The sequence below is a fragment of the Terrapene carolina genome, unplaced genomic scaffold (genome assembly GCF_002925995.2).
Source record: "Terrapene carolina triunguis isolate 2854851 unplaced genomic scaffold, T_m_triunguis-2.0 Scaffold210, whole genome shotgun sequence".
Classification (NCBI taxonomy): domain Eukaryota; kingdom Metazoa; phylum Chordata; order Testudines; family Emydidae; genus Terrapene; species Terrapene triunguis.
This window is the reverse complement of record NW_020664561.1, coordinates 17279401-17302237: the sequence shown is the minus strand read 5'-3', so window position 1 is coordinate 17302237 and position 22837 is coordinate 17279401. Positions and strand designations below refer to the sequence as shown.

Genomic DNA, 22837 nt, shown 5'->3' with positions numbered 1-22837 from the left:
AGGCCTTGGATAGGTTTGTGTCTGGTACTAATGAATACAATCAGCCGCACATGTAAATTGGCATTTTTTGTCATCATGGCCATTCAGTCTCTTTCCAGAACCAAGACGCCATTAATAATGGGAGCCATAATGGAGAAGACAAGCTGTCCCCTCCCTCTCCTACCAACGTCACTTGGTCTTGTCAGTTGCCTTCATCAAGGTGCTGATTTGGCCAGTCACTGAGAAAGCTGGGAGATGGTGCTATTTATCTTCCCTGTTATAGGTAGTGTTCTACATTCAAATTGGTCTGTAGAGCTTCCATTGAGATCAATGGGATTCTGCACACAAATCAAGGGCAGTATAGGATCCTTAAAGGTTAACTGGCTTTGTTTTTTGAAAGTGAACTTTTCCATCTTACTAGTTGGGCTGTGCTTCCTTTGTGAATTGTGTAAAAAAGATTAATGCAAAACAGCATAGCTAACTGCATATAAAAATACGTTTTTGTGCAAGTTTGCACTTTTCCGCACACAGGCAGAAAAAAAAAATCGAAGATTTTTAGCCAGTAAATTTAGGGGGTTATTCTCATCTCTAGTTAATCCCATCGCTAAGTGGACTCCCGAAAGCACCTCTGAACTGGTGTAAATCAGACATTTTTACACTGTACTTACGTCTAAGTTATTCAGAGTGTTAAATTCCATTAGATCATGAAGCCTTTTGAAAGCTTCATTGGAATATTGGAAGTTGAAGGTAGAGAACGGAGTATTAGGATCATCAAAAATATCGAAGTCAGCAAAGTCCTTCTCTCTCTGAGTTTCTCTTGGAACACCTATAGAGACAACAAAAAACAGAGACAATATTTTATCATTTTGAAAAAATAAAAGGGAAAGTTTTAAGAGATGAAGTATAAATTATATAACAATAACTTGCTTTTATATGGGGCTCTGGAAATTCATGGCAATTATGGAAAGATTTCTAGATATTTCTGATACATTGTAATACTTTTTAACAACTGATATATTAATTTATTGTTTCCAGGAACACCAAATTTTAGTGTCTTTTAGTGTCTATTACGAACACACCTGGAGCTTTGTATTCCCGGAAGTTGATGTTTGCCAGAACAAAGTGGATGATGGTTGGACAGTCTTTCTCTGTATCAGTATTCTTGGGTTTGAAAACATAGCACTCCTTCAGGCCCTCTCGATCAAACACATGTGGATCTATTTTTGGAAAAGGAAGGTTGTTCATTTTGGCCCATTTTTCAGCAAGCAAAATTTCCTAAAAAAGGAAGTAAAGTTTCAAAAGTTTACAAACAGCCATCACAGTTGGGGACTTTCTATTGAGGGTCACAGAGATAAACAAAGATAACCGATGATAGGAACAATCTTACAAACCATTGCTTTCTGACTGCAGCAGGAGTATTGGCATGAGTGAGGCGTTGCCAAATTGGGCTTGATATCTAAACACAAACAACTTTTGGTTTGAAGTGTAGGCTCTCCTTTAAAGATTGTTCAATCCCAAATCATTAAAGTGAAGTTCCACTCTTAAAAACAGGTCTCCAAATTAATTTTCTTATGCAACTCTGCTCCCCAGAGACTCATATCTGATGACTATTGATAAAAATACATTTTAAAAATGATTTTTTACCCCTGTAACTCTTGCAGGGCCAACCAAGGAGGAGCGAAATTGAATTCCACCTTCAGTATCATCATCAAAATTGTTTAAAAAGCCAGTTACATCTGTGTGAACCCAGTGAAAATAATGGGGTTGCACAACTGCCATTGAAGACATTATTTGAAGACAATGGGGTTGCACAGCTGTAATTCAGGGCCTAATTTGGCCCGCACAACCTTTATTACTAGTGATAATTCACAAAAAGGGGAGCGCTCATCTTGACTCTCAGATTTCAGGATGAGTTTGCTTTGCTGACGGCTAAAAAAAAACCCCACCCATAAAATTATTTTTAAGCTGGCCACCACTGCTATGGAAACCAAAGAGATTTAATCAACACTGATCCACAGAACGCTACATTTACAGAATTACTTCTCCAAGCAGAACTGCATTTTAAAATCATGCTACAGCCAGGATGGAAACCTGGAAAATAGTATGTTTTCTTCTCAGGACAGAGAAGTAAACAAAATCATTTGCAGACAATGACTCAAAAGCACATAATGTGGGCGAACTGTGGGAGGGTAGGGAAGATCAGTCTATATTTAACCATGTGTTATCTAAATATAATCAGAACAAAATAGGATTTTCCTTTGGGAAACCATTTTGAACACGCAAGAGACTAAAAGGCAGTGGGTATGAAATAATAATGGGTGAATATAGTCATTGTCTTCAGCTGGCAGATTTCACTATATTTTGGAGAGATAAGACATATTTCAAATCTATTGCAAACAAAGGGCAAATTCTGCACTGATATATGCTCTGCGAAAAGCAAGTCAATGGGAGCTGCACAAAGTGTACACATCAGTGCAGAATTTGGCTCAGTTCCTTTTTGGCAGAGTGAAAGTGGCTAGCAGAAAACTACCGTCTACAGATTATAGCTGTTTGCTAGGTAGAGGTATGTCAGTATTTCTGTCATACACTTCAGTGTTCAGAATTAATAGTTCAGTCTTTTAAGAGATCACTTTGAGACAAAACTTGATGCATTTCATTTTTGTTCTTTGCCAAGCTCCTAAATGGCTTTTAGAGTTTTTTGATGGAATTTATATGAAGGTCTAAAAGTGCAAGAAACCCTCTTGCTATTTTTAATAAATATCTTAATGTTGCTATATGCTACCTTCCAATCTGCATGCAAAATACCTACCAACAGACAGAAAGCTCAATGCACAAAGAGCAGTACAGGAGTAGGCACTTAAAACCTTGCACAGACAACACTATTGGGAAAACATAAAAATGAGAGAAAAGAAAAGATGTCTCAGTGGCAATGACCTTACAAGTCAATGATACTAGCTAATCAGGACAATGAACCCTATGCTCCCTTAATGACAAAAAATGGGTGAAATTTGCAAGTGAATTTTGCCTAATTAAGCATTAGACTTCAGGATTCAGTCAATTAAGTCGAGGTGGGGTGTTTATGCAGGGAAGATCTAAGCAGCATGCCAAGTACAGGTACAGTTTGAGTTTTTTTAACCTACTATTGTTACAAATAGTACCTAATTACTGTAGTTGAAAGAGATTAGAGAGAAGTTCTCTATTTTTTCAGTTTGTTTACTCTTTGCAATTGTCTATAGCTCATATTACTGTTTCCCAACATAGTCAATGGTCAGTGTTGTTTGAGTGGCTCTTATACATGGCAGCAGAGGAGAGAGAAATCTTTCTTTTTTAATTGACAATGTGGTTGTAAAACCACAACAATTTTCAGTTGTTCTCCAAAACAGGTGTATTCCCTGACACTACTTTAAGCTCACTTTTAACAACTGACTAGGATTTCAAACTGATGGTGTCCCTTTAAGTATCCCATGAAAATTTCCTTGCTGTTATTGTTTTTCTGTTGGCTTTAACATTCCTGGAAGACATAAACCTTTCTCTGGTCATTTAGAGCTGTCTGCATGTTTTGTCTGTCTGCTTAGATTGTAAAGGCAATGGATCAGGCATTCCACTCTTGCCACTTAAGAAATAATAAATGTCATTTAACCTTTATTTTGCAGTGAGTACTTTAGTTTAGGTTGGATGGGACTATTCTTAGAAAATCTTAGATGAAACACGGGGCTTACTTTGGCAATGGCACAACTGAAAAGTCTGCTTCACTTCCAACATATTGTATGATCAACTGTATTGCAGTGACTGAACAAAGATAAATCTCTACAAGACGATACAGAGACATTCCCTACGTCATATAATAGAGTTGCTCTATGAAGCTAGAGCATAGGAATTCTGGTTCATATTCCAGCTATTACATTCTTTCCAGCTGCTAATGTGTATGTGTTTAATCTTAAGAATTCTTACGTCAGCTACACAGCAACCACCTTCTTAAGTAGTTATAACATGCAATAGTTATAAACTTGGACCTTTCTCATGCTATTTCTAATACGATTGAGACTCTTGTGGTACAGTAAGATTGGCGTACACGTCTACCTCCCTTTTCCCAAACAAACTGTAGACTTCACCTAACTCCTACGTGAATACAAAGGACCTGACTCATGTATACTACAGCCACTTTACATCACTCTGGCAGAGTAAAAGGGCCTGAAAATGCATGTAGCAGTGTAAAGGAAGATCAGGGCCCAACAGTTCTCAAACTACTATAATTTTCACTCTGCAACCCCATCTATCAGGCTGGGTCACTTTCCTGAAAGTACTTTCTAACAGAATATCTGATTCACTTTTGAATGACACCATGCAATCCATTTTGCAGACTTCCTCTTACCTAATCATCATTATTGTAACAGATATAGCAATTTCCTCCAAACTCTTTGGAAAATCTTACTGTATTAAATCTATGTATCATTGTGGCTCAGGGATTGTATGTAATTCCATAGGGGAGAGTAATGACAGCCCCTTCCCTGGAGCTAAGAACTTGGGGGGAGGAAGGGGAGGAGGAATTAGGCAAATTTACTTATGTTGTAACACCTCCAGAGAGATACTACAGACAAAGGATTTTTGGATAAATAGTGTGAGTTTAAACTGAATCACAGCAGGACCATCTTTCTGGCCCAGCAAATAGAGAGGACACCAATCTGCTGGGAAGAGTTGGAAGCACTGACACTGACCAAAGCGCTTGTGGAGATAGGTGGTGATCTCTAGTTAGCTTATTAGCATACATGTAGGCTCTTTTATTGTTTATAATAAGTTTTCTCTGTAATGCCTTTACTGCAAGAATAAATGTGCTTGCTTAGAAAAAAACGGTGTGGTAACTTAAAATGGTGGGCATTTACGCTGCTTATAGCCTCTGAGAAGAAGGTAAAGCAGCCTGCTGAGGCAGTCTGACTTGCTAGGGAATTCACAGGGCAGGCCTGTGCAGGAACTGTGCAGCCTAGAAATACCCTGGTCAAGAGGGAGAAAGAAGCAGCTTTCCATCACGATGGTCAGGGATGCAACCCTATGCTCTGAGTGTCCCTAGCCTTGGTTTGCCATAAGCTGGGAGTGGACGACTGGGGATGGATCATTCAGTGATTGCCTGTTCCTGTTCTGTTCATTTCCTCTAAAGCATTTGGCACTCGGAAGACAGGATACTGGGGTAGATGGACCATTGGTCTGACCCAGTATGGCCATTCTTATGCCCAAGAGAGGTGACAGCTGGGGAGCCAGAAGCTGCTAGAGCGGGTGCTCCTGCTAAACCACAGAGGGGGATATAGGTGCAGTTGCCCTGAACTGTGACAACGATCATTATCTATTTTTGAAGAATAGCCCCATTAATCCTGCAGGCACAGTGCCAAATTTTCATCTCAGTTAAACCCATTCAATGCTACTGAATTCACATCAGTGCACTAGATTTTACATTACAAAGGACAGGGACCCATGTTGGTGCAGTGTCAAGCATATGCTTGGTGCTCAATATATAACAACATTATATTAATGATTAATTAATAACATAATAAATGGAAATGACTTCCTCTTAGAGCTGGAGAAATTGTTAACTTTCGGATTATAAAGAAAACCTTCTTTCTGGCAGGGAGTTTCTGAAGAAGTCATAATGTCTGATCCACTTCTCAGCCTTTCCATTGAATTCACTGAGAGTCAGACCAGGTCCTCCGTGTCTAAACTAATGACAGAGAAATTCATTTGGTTTGAAAATCTCTTGTCTGGAAAGAAGTCAGAATGGAAAAAGGAAAGAGTGTTCTAAATCTCTATCACACGGTGCTGGATACTTTAAAAAACAACAACCGGAACTGCTCTGATGAAAAATCTCCAAGCCACGACAATTGGACTCCTAAAATTTCTAACCATTTCTTCATTTAAAGCCTTTGTGGCCAGTTACTGATCTGTAATCATATTTTTACATTTAGGGTAAAATGTTCAAAAGCGCTTAAGTGACTTCGGAGCCTAAGTCTCAATTTCAAAAGTGACTCAGGCACTGTCAGAGTCTAAATCTCATTGAAAGTTAATAATCCATAGCAGGATTTAGGTGTGGCAATCCAGTGGAATCCTCAGCCCCAAGTTAGGCACCTCTACTCCCTGTACAGTGCATGGGGAGAGCTAGGTGCCTCAGAGAGGGATTCACAGTAGTTAGCATGCTGAAAGGGGGAGCCATATAAGGTAGCCCATCGGAAATGCTGAGGAGAGGGGAGTGGCCTAGGCCCCACCCCTTAGAGGTAATTAAGCAACTAACTCCAGGCTGGATGAAGATGCCTATCTCCACTCGGCCTTCACAGCTGTAAACCTTCTCCTAGAGCAAGGCACCTAAACCCTTTCTCACAAAAAACAAGAGAGGGACAGGCAACGCCCTGGGCGCTCATCCTGGGATGTGGGAGATCTGGGTTCAAGTCCCTGCTCCAAATCAAGCAGAGTGGGGATTTGAAGTCTCCCACATCCCAGGTGAGAGCCCTTACCACTGGGCAACTGAGCTGGTACCTACGTACGTATGTGCACACGCACACTACCCTCCAGCCTCCTCAACCAGCTGCCCCTCCCGCCACCTCCTGATCAGTCAGCCTTGGCTTTCTTTTGTGCAAAGTCTGATCGAGTGGGTATACTCTGAACAGGCCAACTGGACTTAATCCCTGCTGTAGACAGCACTAGATCAACAGAAGAGTTCATCTGTCGACCTGTCTGCTGCCTCTTGGGAAAGTGAATTACCTTTGTGGATAGGAAAACTTCTCTTGTCAGCATTGGTAGTGTCTACACTGAAGCGCTACAGCTGTGCTACTACAGCATTTCAAGTGTAGACAAGCCCTTAGGAGGCTAGGGAATTTAGGTGGTAGCTGAATGGAGATTTTGAGGATCTCAATATCACATAAATATCAGAACCAGCCTCTTGGTGCATCCAGCCCTAAGTATGTCAGTCACGTCTGAAAATAAGACAGGTACTTCTGAAAACATTACCGCTATTAACTATTTATTTATAACAACAACCTAGTAGTATTTAAACTAAGGTTAAGTTATGTTTACACTGCGCCACAGTGCAGACTATAGGGGTGTGAACTGCACAGCATGCACCAAAGTACTGCGATCTAATTGTCCCGTGTGGACATTGCTGTCATGAAGTAAAAAGTATCTAGGTCACGTTAGCACACTCCTGTTTGAAAGAGACTGCGTTAATGTGAACTAGGAATCTTTTTGTTTGCACCAGCTGCATCCATACATGGCAGTAAGACTGCAACACTTTGGTGTGCTCTGCAATTCACATCCCCATAGCCCACACTGTGGTTCAGTGTACACAAACCCTAAGTGTACTGATACACATTCCATAGATGATCTAATGAGTAGCTTATTATAGATAACAAAGGAGAAGATTTTTCACTTCTTACATTAAGAATTTATCCTTTTGTATTTTGTTTAACATGAGATACACATGACATCAAAAGAAGACTGAAGTAGCAGTTCAGATTTCTGGATGTTTGCTTATTGTAATTCTACTGTATTATGGAACTTCCATATGGTATTTTCTTCTATATTTGTGTCGTATTGTTTTATTTTTATTATTATTAAATGTAAATAACTTATTTGCTTAATATTGATTTTTTTACAAGAGGAGACAACAGATCATGGCATGTAGTTTCAAAAAAAGATTTAAGGGACAAATTCTGCATGTCATTGTGCCTGCAAGGTTTCCAAAAAAATCAGGTGAGGAATTATGTCAAGTGACATTTTGTTGAGGGTCAAATCCCACTGACTTCCTCTTGGTAGTAGTCTCTTCTATTTCAGCGGAATTAATCTCCTGAGTAAAGTGAACAGAATTGGGGGCTGAGTAGAAAACTGTTGACATGAAAGTCAATTACTGCAGAGCTGGAGCCATGATGGCACCAAAGTAAGACTTTTTTAAAAAAGCCCTGTGAATGGAAGGGCCTGGAAGCCACACAAGAATGGAGTTTGCCACCAGCATGATGGGAGGATAAAAAGTATGGCCCAGCTTCTCAAAGATATGTAGGTGCATAATTTCCATTGAAATCAACTGGAGTTAGATGCCTAAATATCTTTGAGAATCTGGGCCTAACCACCTTAAAAATTATAACACAAACTGAAGGAATGGTCTGGTTTACTTACTTTGAAAGGAGGACTGGAGTCACTTGGCCTTGCAGAGAAATCAAAGGAGATTATGAGATCAACACCTCGCTGAGGTCTTAAGATAAGGGGGTATGGCAGGTTAAAGGTGAGCCCACTGTCCACTACATGAATCTTTTTACTCTTCACATCTAGTGGCTCATATATCCTCTCAAACTCATCAGGATCTAGGCAAAACAAAACAAAAAACAAATCCAAAAATCCCCAACAGTTAGTAATTGAATTGGTAAAGTACCCTTCTAAAGGATTGTAGAATCCCTCAGAGCTATGGATGACAATTGCATTAAGTAACTTAACTAAATGTAAGCCTAATGTGATCTACTATAAAGTAAGAAGTCTTAACAAAAAATGTGTGTGTGTATTAAAAATAATCACAATAAGATGACTTCCAAAGTGACAGGAATTAGCCCCCCTAGGAACCCAAAGCAAATGGTTATCCAAATCAGATATCTGACTGCAAAATCATAAATGCTCACTGTATGTCCTTCGGTGCCAATCTCACAACCAAACACTGTGTCGACATCCTTTCAAGGTTCAAGTGTCTGAAATTAGACTTTAGGCATGAATTAACACATTACAGTGTTGCTTGTCACATTGGTCAGAACCATAATATTGGTTTACAGAAAAAGTTGTCAAGTTAGAGTCCACAGGCCCAAAAGCATGCAGTGTTCCCTCCCTGATCTCAAAGCTCAATCTGTGTGTGGGAGGAGTTCGGGGGGGAAGAGAGGGAGATTTCTCCATGTCCATTTGCACCAACCCAGTCTCTGGATACTGCTAAACAATCCCTGTAGAGGTTGAATATTTTCTCCTAGGTCTTAAAGATATTTCTGAAAAATGATTTTTTTCCTTCATAATGTTCCTGATTGTACCACGTAACAGGACTTTTAATCATAAACCGCGGTTTGCTCCCAAAGTTAAGTTAAAGATGCTTGAAATTTTAATTTAAACAGCGATGTCTGCAGAGGGCACTGTAGTCCAAGGAATGATGAACGCTATGGCACCTGAGCGCTCAGATTATTTGTTTCTGTTGTCTCTCCCTCTAATACCTACCAATCCAGGGTAGCGTCCAGGTGCGGATGACCTGTGCTATACAGGAAGGCAGACTAGATGATCTAGTAGTCCCTTCTGGCCTTAAACTCTATGCCTCTGAGTTAAACAATCATGCATGCCCTACACAGATGACAGAGTAAATAGTCACCCTTGCAAAGGTATTTTCATGTGAGGAAAAATGAATGGGAAATGATTCTTACTCTAGTTCCTAAAAACCAGGTTGCCCCTTGCACTTCAGGTTCCATGAAGAAAATTTTGCCCATTAAACCTCAAATCAAGTACTTAGATTCTTTTCTCTTTACCCAAGTACAGATTCATCAAATGATGCACCAATTTCCTATTTTGTACCTGAATTTCTCAAGGGAAATCTCCCTCAGAGCAATATGTGACTGAGATGCAGAACTACTATTGAGACCTAACCAGACATCAGAACAATATTTCTCTATGCCTTATTAAAAAGCTACTCTTAACTTAAGTTACAGGCAAATAAATTTGGTTACATTATATGTTAATAACACCTTACATTACTGGAAGTGTAAAAACACAAAGATTTACTTTGTATGTATTTACATTTCTCTCAGCCTGGAAAATAAAAGTCAATTGTATCTGTTTTTCTTTTGTTTATACTGCAGCCAATTTACCTTTCCAGTTCTTACTGATATGATGATTGTGTTTCATTTGTGTTTGTTTTTTTATGAACAATTTGCTTTCACTAGAATTTTTTAAAAAAATTAAATCATTTCATCAATTTATAAAAGCTTTCTTTATTTAAATTTATGAAATTTTAATATGGGACCAAAATAAAGTTCTTGTTGAGAGGTGCAACAATGGCTCTTCCCCCAAAATGGTTTAGTTAGTTTAGTCTTCTTTTTCAATTTATCACTGCTCCAAAATGCTAAGCAGAACAACACATTTGATTTCACAGATGATACTAGGGTCTCCCATCTCCAGGATGAGAATAAATCAGGGGTGACACCACTTGTACTAACACTTGTTCTGTATTGTATTGAATAGCACTAATGGTGCTATTGTTTATATCTCCATCTATATCAGCAAAAGTAACAGCTGATAATGTTAAAATTGCTTCCTAATCTGCATCAACAATACAGGGAAAGAAGAAGGAGAGAATATGATCTCTGGTGCCAGGCAGGAGGAGCTGCCCTTTGTACCCCAGTACTGCACTCCCCCTAAGGGCTGGGTTAGGAACTGTTGGTTCATCTTGGGTTTGTAGGTTAAAGCAAGGGTGCCCAGGGTAACTGCTCTGTGCATTTCTGGCAGCCCTTGTAAGATATCCCGTGTTTTTCATCAGACTCTGAATGTTTATGGGAACTCCCCAAAGGTTAGCACCTGAAGGGCCTAATGCTTGGAACACCTATAGCACTTGCCCCCAAATGTGTGGCATACCCAGCATGCTACCAAACAGATTCGGAGAGTTTAAGTTCAGAAGGGACCATCAGATCATGTAGTCTGACCTCCTATATACCATAGGCCATTACATTTCACCAACCTACCCCTGTACTGAGCCCAAACTAGGGGATTTATGTAGCACAGCACTCACAGTGACTCCATGAATTGGAGTCAATTACAGTATGTTATATGGATTTTTTGCCTCTCTCTCTAAAGCATCAGCATTGGCCACTGTTGCAGACAGGGTGCCAGGTGAGAAAGATCATGGGATTACTCAGTTATGGCTGGTCCAGGTTTTCTTTTTAAAAAAAGATACTAGTTTATATTCCTAGGAATTCTGCAAACTAGTCTCTGTGAGATGTAGGATAAAAATGGAAGGATTTATTACATGTGAATTCATCAAAGAAAGATGCACCTCTCCTAAGATACTTTCTTATCAGGTGAAATCTTTTTTAACAGTAAAACATAAAGAACAGTCATAAATTAATAGAATCTGTGTGTGACCAGCACAGAGTGACTATCCGATATACAAGAATTTGATTTAGAAGAAAGAATGTTTCAAGTATAGCTTATAAAACATGTTCTCATTTTTTATTTCCAGATGCTCCTTGTCATGGCAAGCAATTTAAAGGAAAGTGAGGGAGTTGAAAAGGGCATTCACAACTGACATGCATCTACCATAAAATAGTTTCCATAAGTATTGAAATAAGGAAGCAAAGCATATGAGATAATTTTTCCCCATTGTTATTCAGTCGGAATTTTCTCAAGAGTGGTTTAAAGGGTGTTGGAATGTCAAAGACACAGAAATAGATCAACAGTGAGTCTATATATTAATTATTCAGGAGTTTTCAAGTAGATTTGAGGTTATTTCTTAAAAACAAAAAAAATTGTGGGCAAAAGTTAGATGGGAATTCTACTTAAAATAAAAGTAGACAGCTCGGGCCACACAGAAGGACTGGATTCAATAAAACTCCATCCAGCTGAGGAAGCATATGTTTAAAAAATATATACAGATTAGATGCAGAAGTCAGTCTGGAGTTTTAATTGAATCAAAGCTCAAAGATTTTCAACAGCTGAAATTCTTAATGGAAAAATAAAAAGTGTCAGTGTGAGGACTTCCTGCTCCAAAGGATTAGAGCCAAACATTGGCCTGTTTGAAGTCAGTGGCAATAGTCCCAGGGATTGCCTGCAATAAGACTAGGATCTAGATCTGCAAAAACTGTTTGTTCTGAACAAGTAGCAGTTCCATGACCAGGTGTGAGCAGGGGTGTGTCCCCACCTAGCAGTTGAGAGTCTGTGGTGACAGTCTTACCTAATGGTAGGAGATCAGGGAACCTGAGCCCAACCACATCACTGGGTTCCAACTCTAAGACCCTCATAAAGAAGGCTTCTGCTACTTGCGGTCCAACTAACACACTCTCCTGGGTCTCTTCCTACTGCTCTGTCCTTCCTCAGGGTACGTTGTGGCTTGTGGTTGTCCCTTGCAACCCGACCCATGGGCCTCTGCAGGCGGGGGAGTCTCAGCTCCGTGCAGCAGTCCTCCTCCTGAGGATGCTCTCCTGGCATAACCCCCCCTAATAAATCTATCAAATTTAACTGGGAAGAGAACTCCACAGTTTGGTTCACTTTCCCTAGGGAGATCTGTCTCTCTCCACCCACCACCCTGCTGTGCTGAGGAGACTCCCTTTTAAGCCTCTTCTCCAACCGGAGCATGCCCAGTATGCCTGCTGGGGCAGGGCTCCTCAGGCCCAAAGTTGTTCTTGCTCCCCTGTCTCTCCAGGTCATCAAGCTGAGTGGACTTTTGGCCTGCCTGGGAAAAGTGTCCCAAAGAGTGGAGCTCTCTTCCCGGTTAAATTTGATGATTTGATTGAGCACAATACCACACAGACCACCTGTCCTCAGCTCTGCTTACTCTCCTGTCTTGCCAGTCACTCCCCACTAAAGCTTACCTAGAAACAACTGCACAACGTAGCATTTGCAATCCTGCAAAGGGAAGCTAAAGAATGTTGCCTGGCTGTTCTCCCAACCCCACCACTCTTCTGGGCTTATCAGGCCGATTTGGCTGGTATTTAACAACATAACCCCTGCATGCCATACAAGGGCGGGGAGGGAGGCAGAGAATCATATGATCCTCTCTTGAAAATCCCTTGTGATCTAATGTGATTATGGTGTCTTATGATGTATAGGGCTTTTATTCATGTTTATATGTATTTTATGATCATTGTGTATGTATAATACACTGCCCTGGATTCATGCATGTGGTCATGTCTCCTTCTAGTGGATGGTCCCATCTCCTGTATTTCCTTCTGCCAGCTGCTACTTTTAGCTGAAGCATTAGATGCCTGTACTTTCAATGGTGCAGGTCTTGAGTTCAATGCCCACTGATGACTTCAAGTATGCCTAAGTGCAGCGCTGATTTTTTACATATAAAGTCATAGTATAAGTCTGTGAAGTGATCAATGTGAAAAGCACTATACAAATGTCAGCTCTGTTTTTTAAGTTGCCTTTATTTCTGGTCTGTTTAATGTTCCTATTAATAAACAAAAAGAAAACATATTGCTAATTCTGGTCAAATTATATTATTTTTAAAACCATGGATAATAGCAACATGCATAAAGGACATGAAAAATCATGTAATATTTTGAATTTATTTCAAAGGTTCCTTTGAAGCCACTTCTTTAGACTCCCAGGCTCTTGTACAAATATAGATAAATCCATCAGTAGTATCAAATGTACACTACTCAATAATCCATCTTAGTACAGCCACTCTGTTCCTAACCTCTGAGGGCCCAGTTCTATTGATAGTTACTGTTGAACAAAGTGTAGGCGTTACTCATAATCATAAGCACTATGCTTGGTAGCTTGCAAGACTGGATTCTAATCTTGTAATTTGAGCAAATACTTAGAAATGCAAAAAAAAAATAAAGTCAACAGCAAAAAACTATTAGAACATGGCCAGGGAAACTCCAAATGACCCGTAGTCAAAAATTTCTCTCAAGTGGAGGCGGATCTCTGTCTATCTGAGGTTCAAATTTCAATCCAAATGAAAATCCTAGAGGTTGAGGGTTTGATTTTACATACTATGTGCCTTAAATATACTACATTTAATCAAAAGTTATTTTTCCACAGATCTACTAAGCACTTTCCTGCCTGTTTTAGGCACTATAAATATTAAGATTACCCAGTTGTAAACACCTCTGAGCTGAAAAATAATATTTAGAAAGTGGAGCACAGACGGAAATTACTATAGAGCTGTTCAAAAGGATAGTTACATTAACAAATACACATTAGAGAGTCACTTTGTTACTTGATCTTTTAAATGACATCTGGTATTTACAATTCCATAATGACAAATTCAAACTTCCCCCTCCTGCACACACATGGACTAGATATGAAGACATGTGGATGTGCCCAAAGGATCAATCATGCTGAGGTAGGGATTTTAATGAGGAGAAAGGTGTGTCTTAGTGGACTAGCAGAGTAAGGGTGTTCCACACTGAGGATAGTGTGGAGGAAACACCCAGATAGCTGGGAGAGAAGCAGAAAAACAGAGCAGCAAGACTGGAGGCAGAGGCTGATACTTTGAGATCTACAGATGAAAAATGCTATATAAGAACTAACTGTTATTGTTGCTGATCTACTATGAAAAATTCAATGAGTAGGGAAGGAACAGGATTTGTAGACGGGATTGAAGAGGGAGCATTAAGGAAAGAAAATGATGTTGATTGGCAAGACTCATTTCTGCCCCATGCTAATCAGAGAAGATGAAAAGAGCGTGATGGGATATTCCACATAGTCTTTTGTGAGTATTTCAAGAAAGCCAGGAAGTAGCCATGTACAAAAAGCACTTTAGTCAACTCTACCAAGGAAAGAGCAACTCCTCCCCACCCTACAAGTAAGTATGTTGTTCTACCAATTCTGACAGGAAGCCTTAGGGTGGGCATCATACAGAACCAACACATTGCACTTCTATGGAGTCAGTCCTGATTCTGCCAGGAGGCCTCGACTTGCCTCATATAGGAGTAACACATTGCGCTTCACAGCACCAGTCATACAAGGACCTCAACGTGCTTGTAACTATTCAAGATTGCCCCTGTGCAAATATGCTCTTGCTTTCAGAAGTGTTCAGCTGTAAGCATTCCAGTCTAATGACATGTTCCCACAATTGTAGCTCACAATTTATTCTTTCACTGACAGAAATGCAGTGCACAGATATTTTGTGAACTAACCTGCGACTGCCGTGTCCATTTCATCCTCCTCCACAGATTCCTGAGTACCCAGGCCTGCTAGAGGGGAGAGTGGGTACCATGTGTTGAGGTTCAAGCCCAGCATAAAGTTGTGTACTTTCCCAGCACGCCCTTCTCTGGTGTTGAAAAGGGAACTATCTCCCACCAAGGCCATCAGCATGCGCTGGACCCAGCTTTCTTGACTGCTACTTTGAAGTTCTTTTTCAGCCTCAAGATTTTCAGAGCCTGTGTGTAAAAAAAATGACCAGCAGTGAAACAGTTAACATGAAAAGTGTCAAAATGAGGCTTCAGCTTCAACACCCTACTGAAGCGAAAGGGAGCCTTCACATCTCTCCCAAGACCAAACCATGCCCTGCTCTCATGCACAGCTCAAGTAAATGGAGTTTGTGAAGAGCATTTAAGAGGAGCTGGAGGAATTCTCACTCCTCAACTGTAGAGCATCCATCTAACTTCTTTGCTGCTTCTATAATAGCATGACTGTGGAGATGACAGGGTTCCTGCCACTGTGGGATGGGTGTGGATCCATGTAATAGCACATTCACTGGCCTCTCCAGTGCACACTCCCCCCCCCCCCCCCCGCACCATGCCAGGCTCCTGTGTTCCAGGAAGATTCCTGCTGTATGGCCTAGGCCCTGCTAGGTGGAACCACGGTGGTGGTGCTGCATTTAGGGCCCCATGTGCTGGTGAAGGGGGATCAGCAGCATTTCACCTGTGTGAAAACTCAGGGCTGTATCTGTTCACACTCAGAGCTGTATCTTCATAGCCATAAGGAATATATAGATATACATAAGGATGTAGATATTGAGCTAAATCTTAAATTCTACAAATCTGCATAACAGAGAAACCTGAGCATTTAATAATTAAGTTACAAAAGTTTTTCTATGGATCTTGCTTTATTAAAAAATTATTGAATATCTAAATTTTGGGTCAAGATTGTTCTAATAACATCGCCCAAGTAAACTAAAAATGCAATCAAAAGCATAGCACCTACATTAAAGTAACCTGATTTCCAAAAGTGATGAGCATCCATAGCTTCCATTCAAACCTGCAAAGGATCTTACTGCCTGTGGGGCATGACCTTGAGCTCTCCGAACTCCCACCAACTTCTGTAGGTGTTTTGAGTGTTCAAGGAATTTAGCATCAGGTCCGATGTTCCAAGTGTAGCATTCTCATTTTTCTCTTTAATCCACGGTTCACAATGAGCTGTTTTTCATTTAAATAGGGGCAGAGCAAGTGTCAAAGGAGTAGGAAGTCTGATCTGCAGGTCCTACTGCAGACTTATCCTGTGGAAGTGTGAGAATTATGGCAAGCCCCAGTGTTTACTGTCACAAATCAAGCTGTGTAAACCGCATACAGACATACAAGGCCGTAAATAATGATTGTTTTCTTTATGTTGGACACTATGACACTGAAGCAGGATATCTGCAAATAAATACTGAAATTGGTATCTCTCCCTCCCCATTATTTCAAGTCAAAGGAGAAGTGATGAGCTTCTTATTTGACTAGACCTCATTTTCAAAGGTTTTGTTTTCCTCCTGCCAGTGCTGGCACCATCATTAAAACCTAAAACAGTGCCTGTTAGTTTTGGGTGTCTCTATTTCTTCTACAAGAATCAACATCACCACTAACAACTATGAGTTGGTGCGTGAAAGAATAAGGGATTTTAACATAAGAACAGCCATACTGGGTCAGACCAAAGGTCCACCTGGCCCAGTATCCTGTTTTCCAACAGTGGCCAATGCCAGGTGCTTCAGAGGGAATGAACAGAACAGGTAATCATCAAGAGATCCATCCCCTGTCGCCCATTCCCAGTTGAAAACATTTTCATATATAAAAATCAAGATAAACTATTTGGGCAAGATGGAAATAATGGTTAAAATTTCAAAAGTGCTTAAGTGACTTAGGATCCTAAATCCCATTTCCAAAAGTGACATATGCACTTAGAAGCCTGAGCCCCACTGCCTTTCAATTAGAATTATGCTCCTAAGTCTCTAAGTCACTTTTTCCAAAACACCAAAGTTCAATTTCCATATTTTACCCAATATGGTGGCCTTAGGTCCAGAATGGCAATACTGATGTCACTCACACAGGTATCTGGAACCACCGGAAATGCTAATCAAAGATAGTAGACTCAGACTGAGCCACACTCAGCTGAACTTTAGATTAAGGGCCCTTTGAAATCAACAGGCATCTCTAGCTTACTGGGCTGATGACCAAGTCACAGACACTGGTGAACTTGCTAGCTCATCTACTTCAGTTTGCTGGGAAATACGGCTTGATGAGGTTACTGGCTCAACAACTCATGTTCTAGGCTTATGTCAAGATGTGGGCTTCTGTGAGGATCATTAGAGCAGCACTGCTGGCTTTCTGAGCTGATGTTAAGGCACAAGTCTCTGAGTGCTCATTTGTTTACCAGCTTGAACAGTCTGGGCTGATATGAAGAGAAAAGCCTCTGTCAGGTCTCTTGCTCAGGTCTCTTGGCCTTACTAAGCTAAAGCCAAGGCATATACTTTTTTAAGGTTGCTGGCTCAAGCAGTAGAATTTTACCATTGGCATCAATGGGATCTACAAAGGACAATATTCATGGGTAAGTCAAACAGGATTTGGCCCATTTGGGGTGGGTATGTACATGACTGATAGCAACAAAGGTCCCTAAGTTGTCTTTTGCCATCACAATCACCTTGCTTTAGCTAGGCAAATCAACAGTATATATAGAAAAAGTGCAACAGGTATAGTAAGTAAAACATGCCCTGGACCATGGGGTTTTCCTTACCTTTTGGTCCCTGTGATTCATCTTCACTGTCCGAACTATCATTGCTCACAAGATGTTTTAGCCTAATATTTTCTGTTGAAAAAAATATACAATATCTTAAATTGTTAGATCTAAGCTTACTAGGAGATCAGAAAAGTGTCAAGGTGTATCATTGTATAGTACTTGTGATAGATAGGAAATGAAAACTAAGCAAGACAGCTGTAGGGACTCAAATAACATTTGGACACAACTTTGAAGAATCTATAGTGAGAGATCCTGGTTTGGAATTGTTGCAAAGTTCAGGATGGGTTTGCCCTTCTTCACAGGAATTCAGCATTATCCAACGGAATTCTCCTTTCAAGGCAGAAAATCCTCTGAAGAACAGGTGGCATTTTAAGGTGCAGTCCAGACATAAGCATGGGCAATGCACACTAACATCCATTGTGAATTACAACTACTTATACCAGGGTTGATTTCCCCAAGATTGTAAGCAAAATAACAAAACAAATGACTGTTTTGCAAGCCCACAAAATAAAACTACTTTAATAGAAAATAAGCCTGACAACAAAGCCATATATTCTCCTCCGAATGTATGCCTTTAATTTGCGGTAATGGGAATGCCATGTGCATATCAAGTACCCCTCTACATTCTGGGAAATAAAAGAAAACAAGACAATTACATAACTTTAATACAAATCTATTTCATAGGGAAAAACAAAAAAACAGCAGTTAGGCCAAAGCAATTAACTTCAGTGGAGGAACAGGCATTTTACATTTCACATCATTAATCAACAGAATGAACACAAGGTACCTATTTGGCAAAAATCTATTTTCCATCAGGATAAGATCATTGTATCCAAAATAATCAAACTCAGCCTGAAACTGTAAATTACTTGGTGTTTTTCCAAAACCATAAAAGAATATTAAAAAAAAGGTAAAGGGTTTTTGAGAGCTGTGCAATTAAAGCAGCAATACATTCCACAGTCAGATCAAATAGCTCATAAAGGAGATTAATTTACGTGAAAACTATTTTCTAGTCAGCAAACTCTGTTTTCTTTAATAATTTCTGCTACTACATTTAAAGTAAACAACTATGTTTAAAATAATCGAGGAAAGCCTTTCTTGAAACAAATGGATTTTCAATTGTCATTGTCTTTAGTTATTTGACTTCAGCTGAATTATAAGAAAATCATTTTATAAACAGCCTAGTGTTGGAAAATCATCTTCAGCTGATACTGTGGGCAGTGTGTGTTGGAAGAAACAAGCTCACCAAGCTCCCACAATTCTGACTTCATCTGTTTCGGTGTAAAGATTTAAATTGGGATTTTCAAAGTAGGCACCCAACTGCTACTGAAGCTTTGGGAATTTGGTGCCTAACTCCTTTAGGGTCCTTTAAAAATTCCAGCCTTCCTCCCCAAGATAATTTATGATGTAAATAGTCTATACTAGAAATGTGAAAACAAGTAATAAGTAACTGAAGCCGAAAGAGGACTGTCTTCTCATAATTGTTTTGAATAGAATGGAATAAACCAATTGCCTCTGGCTAAAGAAAATCATCCATGTTATTTATGAAATAAACCAAATTTTTGTCATGGCAGGACAGAGTTCATCTTGGGTAGAAAATTCTTTGTTTGGGATTGTCATTTATACCAAGTATATTATCCAATCAAGGATAAGACCAACTAAAACATTAGGCAAGTAGCAACATGCATTTCCAATACTTCTGCTAGCTCAAAACAGAAAGCTTGATTGAGAGAGATTCAGGTTAACAAAAGGCATGTGGAAATTAAATTTAAATGTGCTATACATATAACGCTATGTTGATTGTTTATGAGGACTAGTCCTTGCAGGATTAGATATTACACTGTAGAAATCTATACAGACACACAAGAGTTTCTGTCATTACATATTTTCTCCTTAGATATTTTCACTCTTGAAAACTAAATAGCTACTCAGACACTACCTAAACTATTGTCAATGCTAACAGTATGCAACAAAGACAAATGTTACAAATTCTTGGATGATGACAAAGAATATCTGACAAGACAAAAATTAACAACCGAAAAAAGCAACTATTAAAAGCCACAAATACAGATTTTGAATGTCAAAGATGTATTTTTTTAAGAAAAAGATATGAGAAATAGCTTATTTAATTCTCATGTTCAGTGTGGCTTATAGGTTTTGGGTAAAGTCCTGGTTCCAGTGAACTCAGCTGAAGTTTTGTCATTGACTTTAATGGGCCAGGATTCCATCACATAAGTTTTATAGTTTTGCCACTATAATATATTCAGGTTTCATCACCCTTTCCATGGTAAACTCTCACTTTGAGGTATTTTGTATTTGTCTGTAAAAATTCTCACAAACAGGAAGCATCTCAAACCAAGAGCAAGGATTGTTTTAATGAAAAAAGTTGAAAAATATATTTGGAAGTATAAAAAATAGATATTATTTTTAAGGATTTTTTTCCAGAGAAAAGATCTCTTTAAAAATTCAAAGTGATGCCCTGTTCTAGTAAAGCAATTAAGTACAGGCATAACTTTAAACACATAAGTAAACTTAGTGATTTTTATAGGGCTACTCGTGCTTAAACTTAAGTATCTGCTGAAGTGTTTTGCTGACTAATGCCTAAATTCCTATGTTTCAGTACCTCAAAAATTAACTCAGATTATTTAATTAACCAGATTATTTTTTCTTTATGCAGTGAGTTTTGTTGTTCATGAACTATACCTGGCAGAAAGCCCTGTAAGCTGAATTCTTCTATTTGCCACAAGACAGGAGCAGCATGACAAAGCTAGCTTCCCCATATTGTCCCAGCAATAGTCTCAACTACTAGACAGAAGGGATAGTGGAGTTTTTATGCACAGCCAACCCTCATCCACTCAACTCAGGCTATGGACACGGGTGCTGACTATTCTGGTTTATTTAGTGGTTAAAATGCATTTCATGAGCACCTATCCACAGTCTCTGGACACAGTACAGGAGTAAAAATCATTCCAATATCAAAAGCTTTTAGAAAACCCCAACCTATCATTTTTGAAAGATGTACCTTACCACAACCATCAAGCTCCAACATTCTCCTCCCTACAATGATGTGGACACTTGTCCAGTAGAAAGTGAACGGAGACCACTAAACTAGTTTCACAGAAACTAAACTATCATCAGATGGTAAGAATTTAGGGCACCCTGGAATGGAATGGAACTGGCAACCAAAAGGTGAAAAGCTGCATTATCCCTTTATCAATTACATGAGCAGTCCCATCCTCAAAAGACATTTATTATAATTGCAGGTAGCCATGAGGGCAGGTTCGCAGCCTGTTGGCTCCTGAAGCTGACCACATCAATCAGAAAAAGCACTTTGGTGTATGTATATTTAACCATCATGTTTTTAAAAAAATTTGTTTAAAGAATATTTATGTGCAAGACCTCTCCTCTTCCAATAGCTCTGACACAGGTCAAGTATGGTGCCTATTCAGACTACAAATAAATAAAAGTGGGGAAAGTATTGAAAAAGTAAGCCAATACTAATTCTCTTCCCCTGCCCTCCAAGTCTTTTGCTGGTGTCTATCAATGTAAATTGGTGAAAGGAAATTTCCCTGGCTTTTGACATGCAAGAAAAGCTTAACATAGTGTCGTACACCCACACACAGATCTAGAGTGATAGTGATGTTTGAGTTATTAATTCACTAAAATGTTAATACCAGTTGCTGGCTAATAGATTTGTTTTTGTTACATTACCTAATTCTTCCTCCATGGTGGGACCTTTATTATGAGAATGGGAAACTCCAAGTACTCTGTTAAATAATATAGAAAATGCACTGCCCCAGACGCCTGAAATGGGAAGAAAATGACTAAATCAATGGAAACTTGCAGAACAAAACATATATGAAATTATTTAAATAGCTAATTCTACTTTGAGAATGCATTGGAATAACACAAACAATGAGATTTTGGGACAGATTAGATCCTAAACGCAGATGTGCACCACATCATGAAATTCCCATCACTGAATATGGAACCATTCTTGTGGGTTCCCACCAGACTATTAAGATATGACTTTTCATATAGAGGTTATTCTTGTGTCAGACTGTTTCTGATTACAGAAAGACAAATTTAAAAGCACTGGAGAGAAGAGAATTGAAATGTCAGTTTTGTTTTATTTATTTATTTTAATCATTCACTTACCCATGAAGAAGTGCAGGGGGTTTTCTTCATGTTTTTTCACCACTGTTCCCATAAAAAATTTACTTCCAAACAAATCAGGAGGCATAAATGTGCCATACTTCGCCATACCAATCTCATATGGACTGAATTCCACCCAATCTGCATGCATTACATAAAAAAATTAGCTCACATTTTTCCTCTAGACATAAATGCAGCATGAACAAAAACAATTCATCTGTAACATACACAAATGACTGGCACCTTTCTCCAAGAGGAAAGAAAAGCATACAAGGAAATATACTTGATGGTAAATTGTTCCCTGTTCATCTGCTATAAAATGCCGGAGATATATTTAAATTGAAAGTGTTTCTCCAGGACACATGTAATCTGGGTATGCCACTAGGTCAAGAACCCCTGCAAATGTCTTCCAAGTTATGCAGAAGTCAAAACTCCCTTGGACTTCAATGGGAGTTTTGATCCTGAAGTTGAGCTGGAAACCTCACCCATTCCTACCATAACAAAATTTGTTGAAAAAATTAGGCAGGCAGTGGCGGGGAGAGAGATAGTGAAACACACTATACAACATCTGGGTTCCATCTCATGCATCAATGTGAATCACCAACACAAATCCCAACAGTGGCAGCGATCCTCAGAGATCGCTGGATATACAAAATTATGAGTTTCTCTCCATTATGAGTATACTGAAAATGTGAAGTATGGCGACGTGTAGAACAGATGAAATTGTTTTAATTTGCACAAAGCTTTGAAGAGACTCCAGAAGCAAAATCTGGATTTCACCAGAGACTAAGACTTATAGTGAAGTACAATTAGAACAGACAGGGTTGGGAGCCAGTTAAAAAGTTTACTAACAACAGAGGATGCAAAAACATTGTAACTATAATACAATTTATTTTTTCTTTATAAAGTTTACATATACAAGGAGACTGTACATTTTGTGGCTTGTACAACACTTAATAAATGCATGGGGTAAAAATTTCAAAAGCACCTGAGTGACTTAGGAGCTTAAGTTCCATTTTCAAAAGTGACCTACACTATTCAAAATCTAAATCCCATT

At 39.2% G+C, this 22837-nt stretch overlaps 1 protein-coding gene across 1 annotated transcript in view; it reads right to left on the bottom strand.

The window, feature by feature from the left end:
- Positions 1-22837, bottom strand: part of LOC112117842 (cytosolic phospholipase A2) — a 140947-nt gene that overhangs the window by 6316 nt on the left and 111794 nt on the right. Inside the window, exons 8-14 of the mRNA XM_026655608.1 lie at positions 21784-21921; positions 21337-21429; positions 17623-17694; positions 14832-15074; positions 8128-8312; positions 1059-1254; positions 648-805 (exon numbers count right to left, since the gene is read on the bottom strand). Of these exons, the coding sequence (XP_026511393.1) occupies positions 648-805; positions 1059-1254; positions 8128-8312; positions 14832-15074; positions 17623-17694; positions 21337-21429; positions 21784-21921 (1085 nt within the window). The remainder of the gene's footprint in view (positions 1-647; positions 806-1058; positions 1255-8127; positions 8313-14831; positions 15075-17622; positions 17695-21336; positions 21430-21783; positions 21922-22837) is intronic.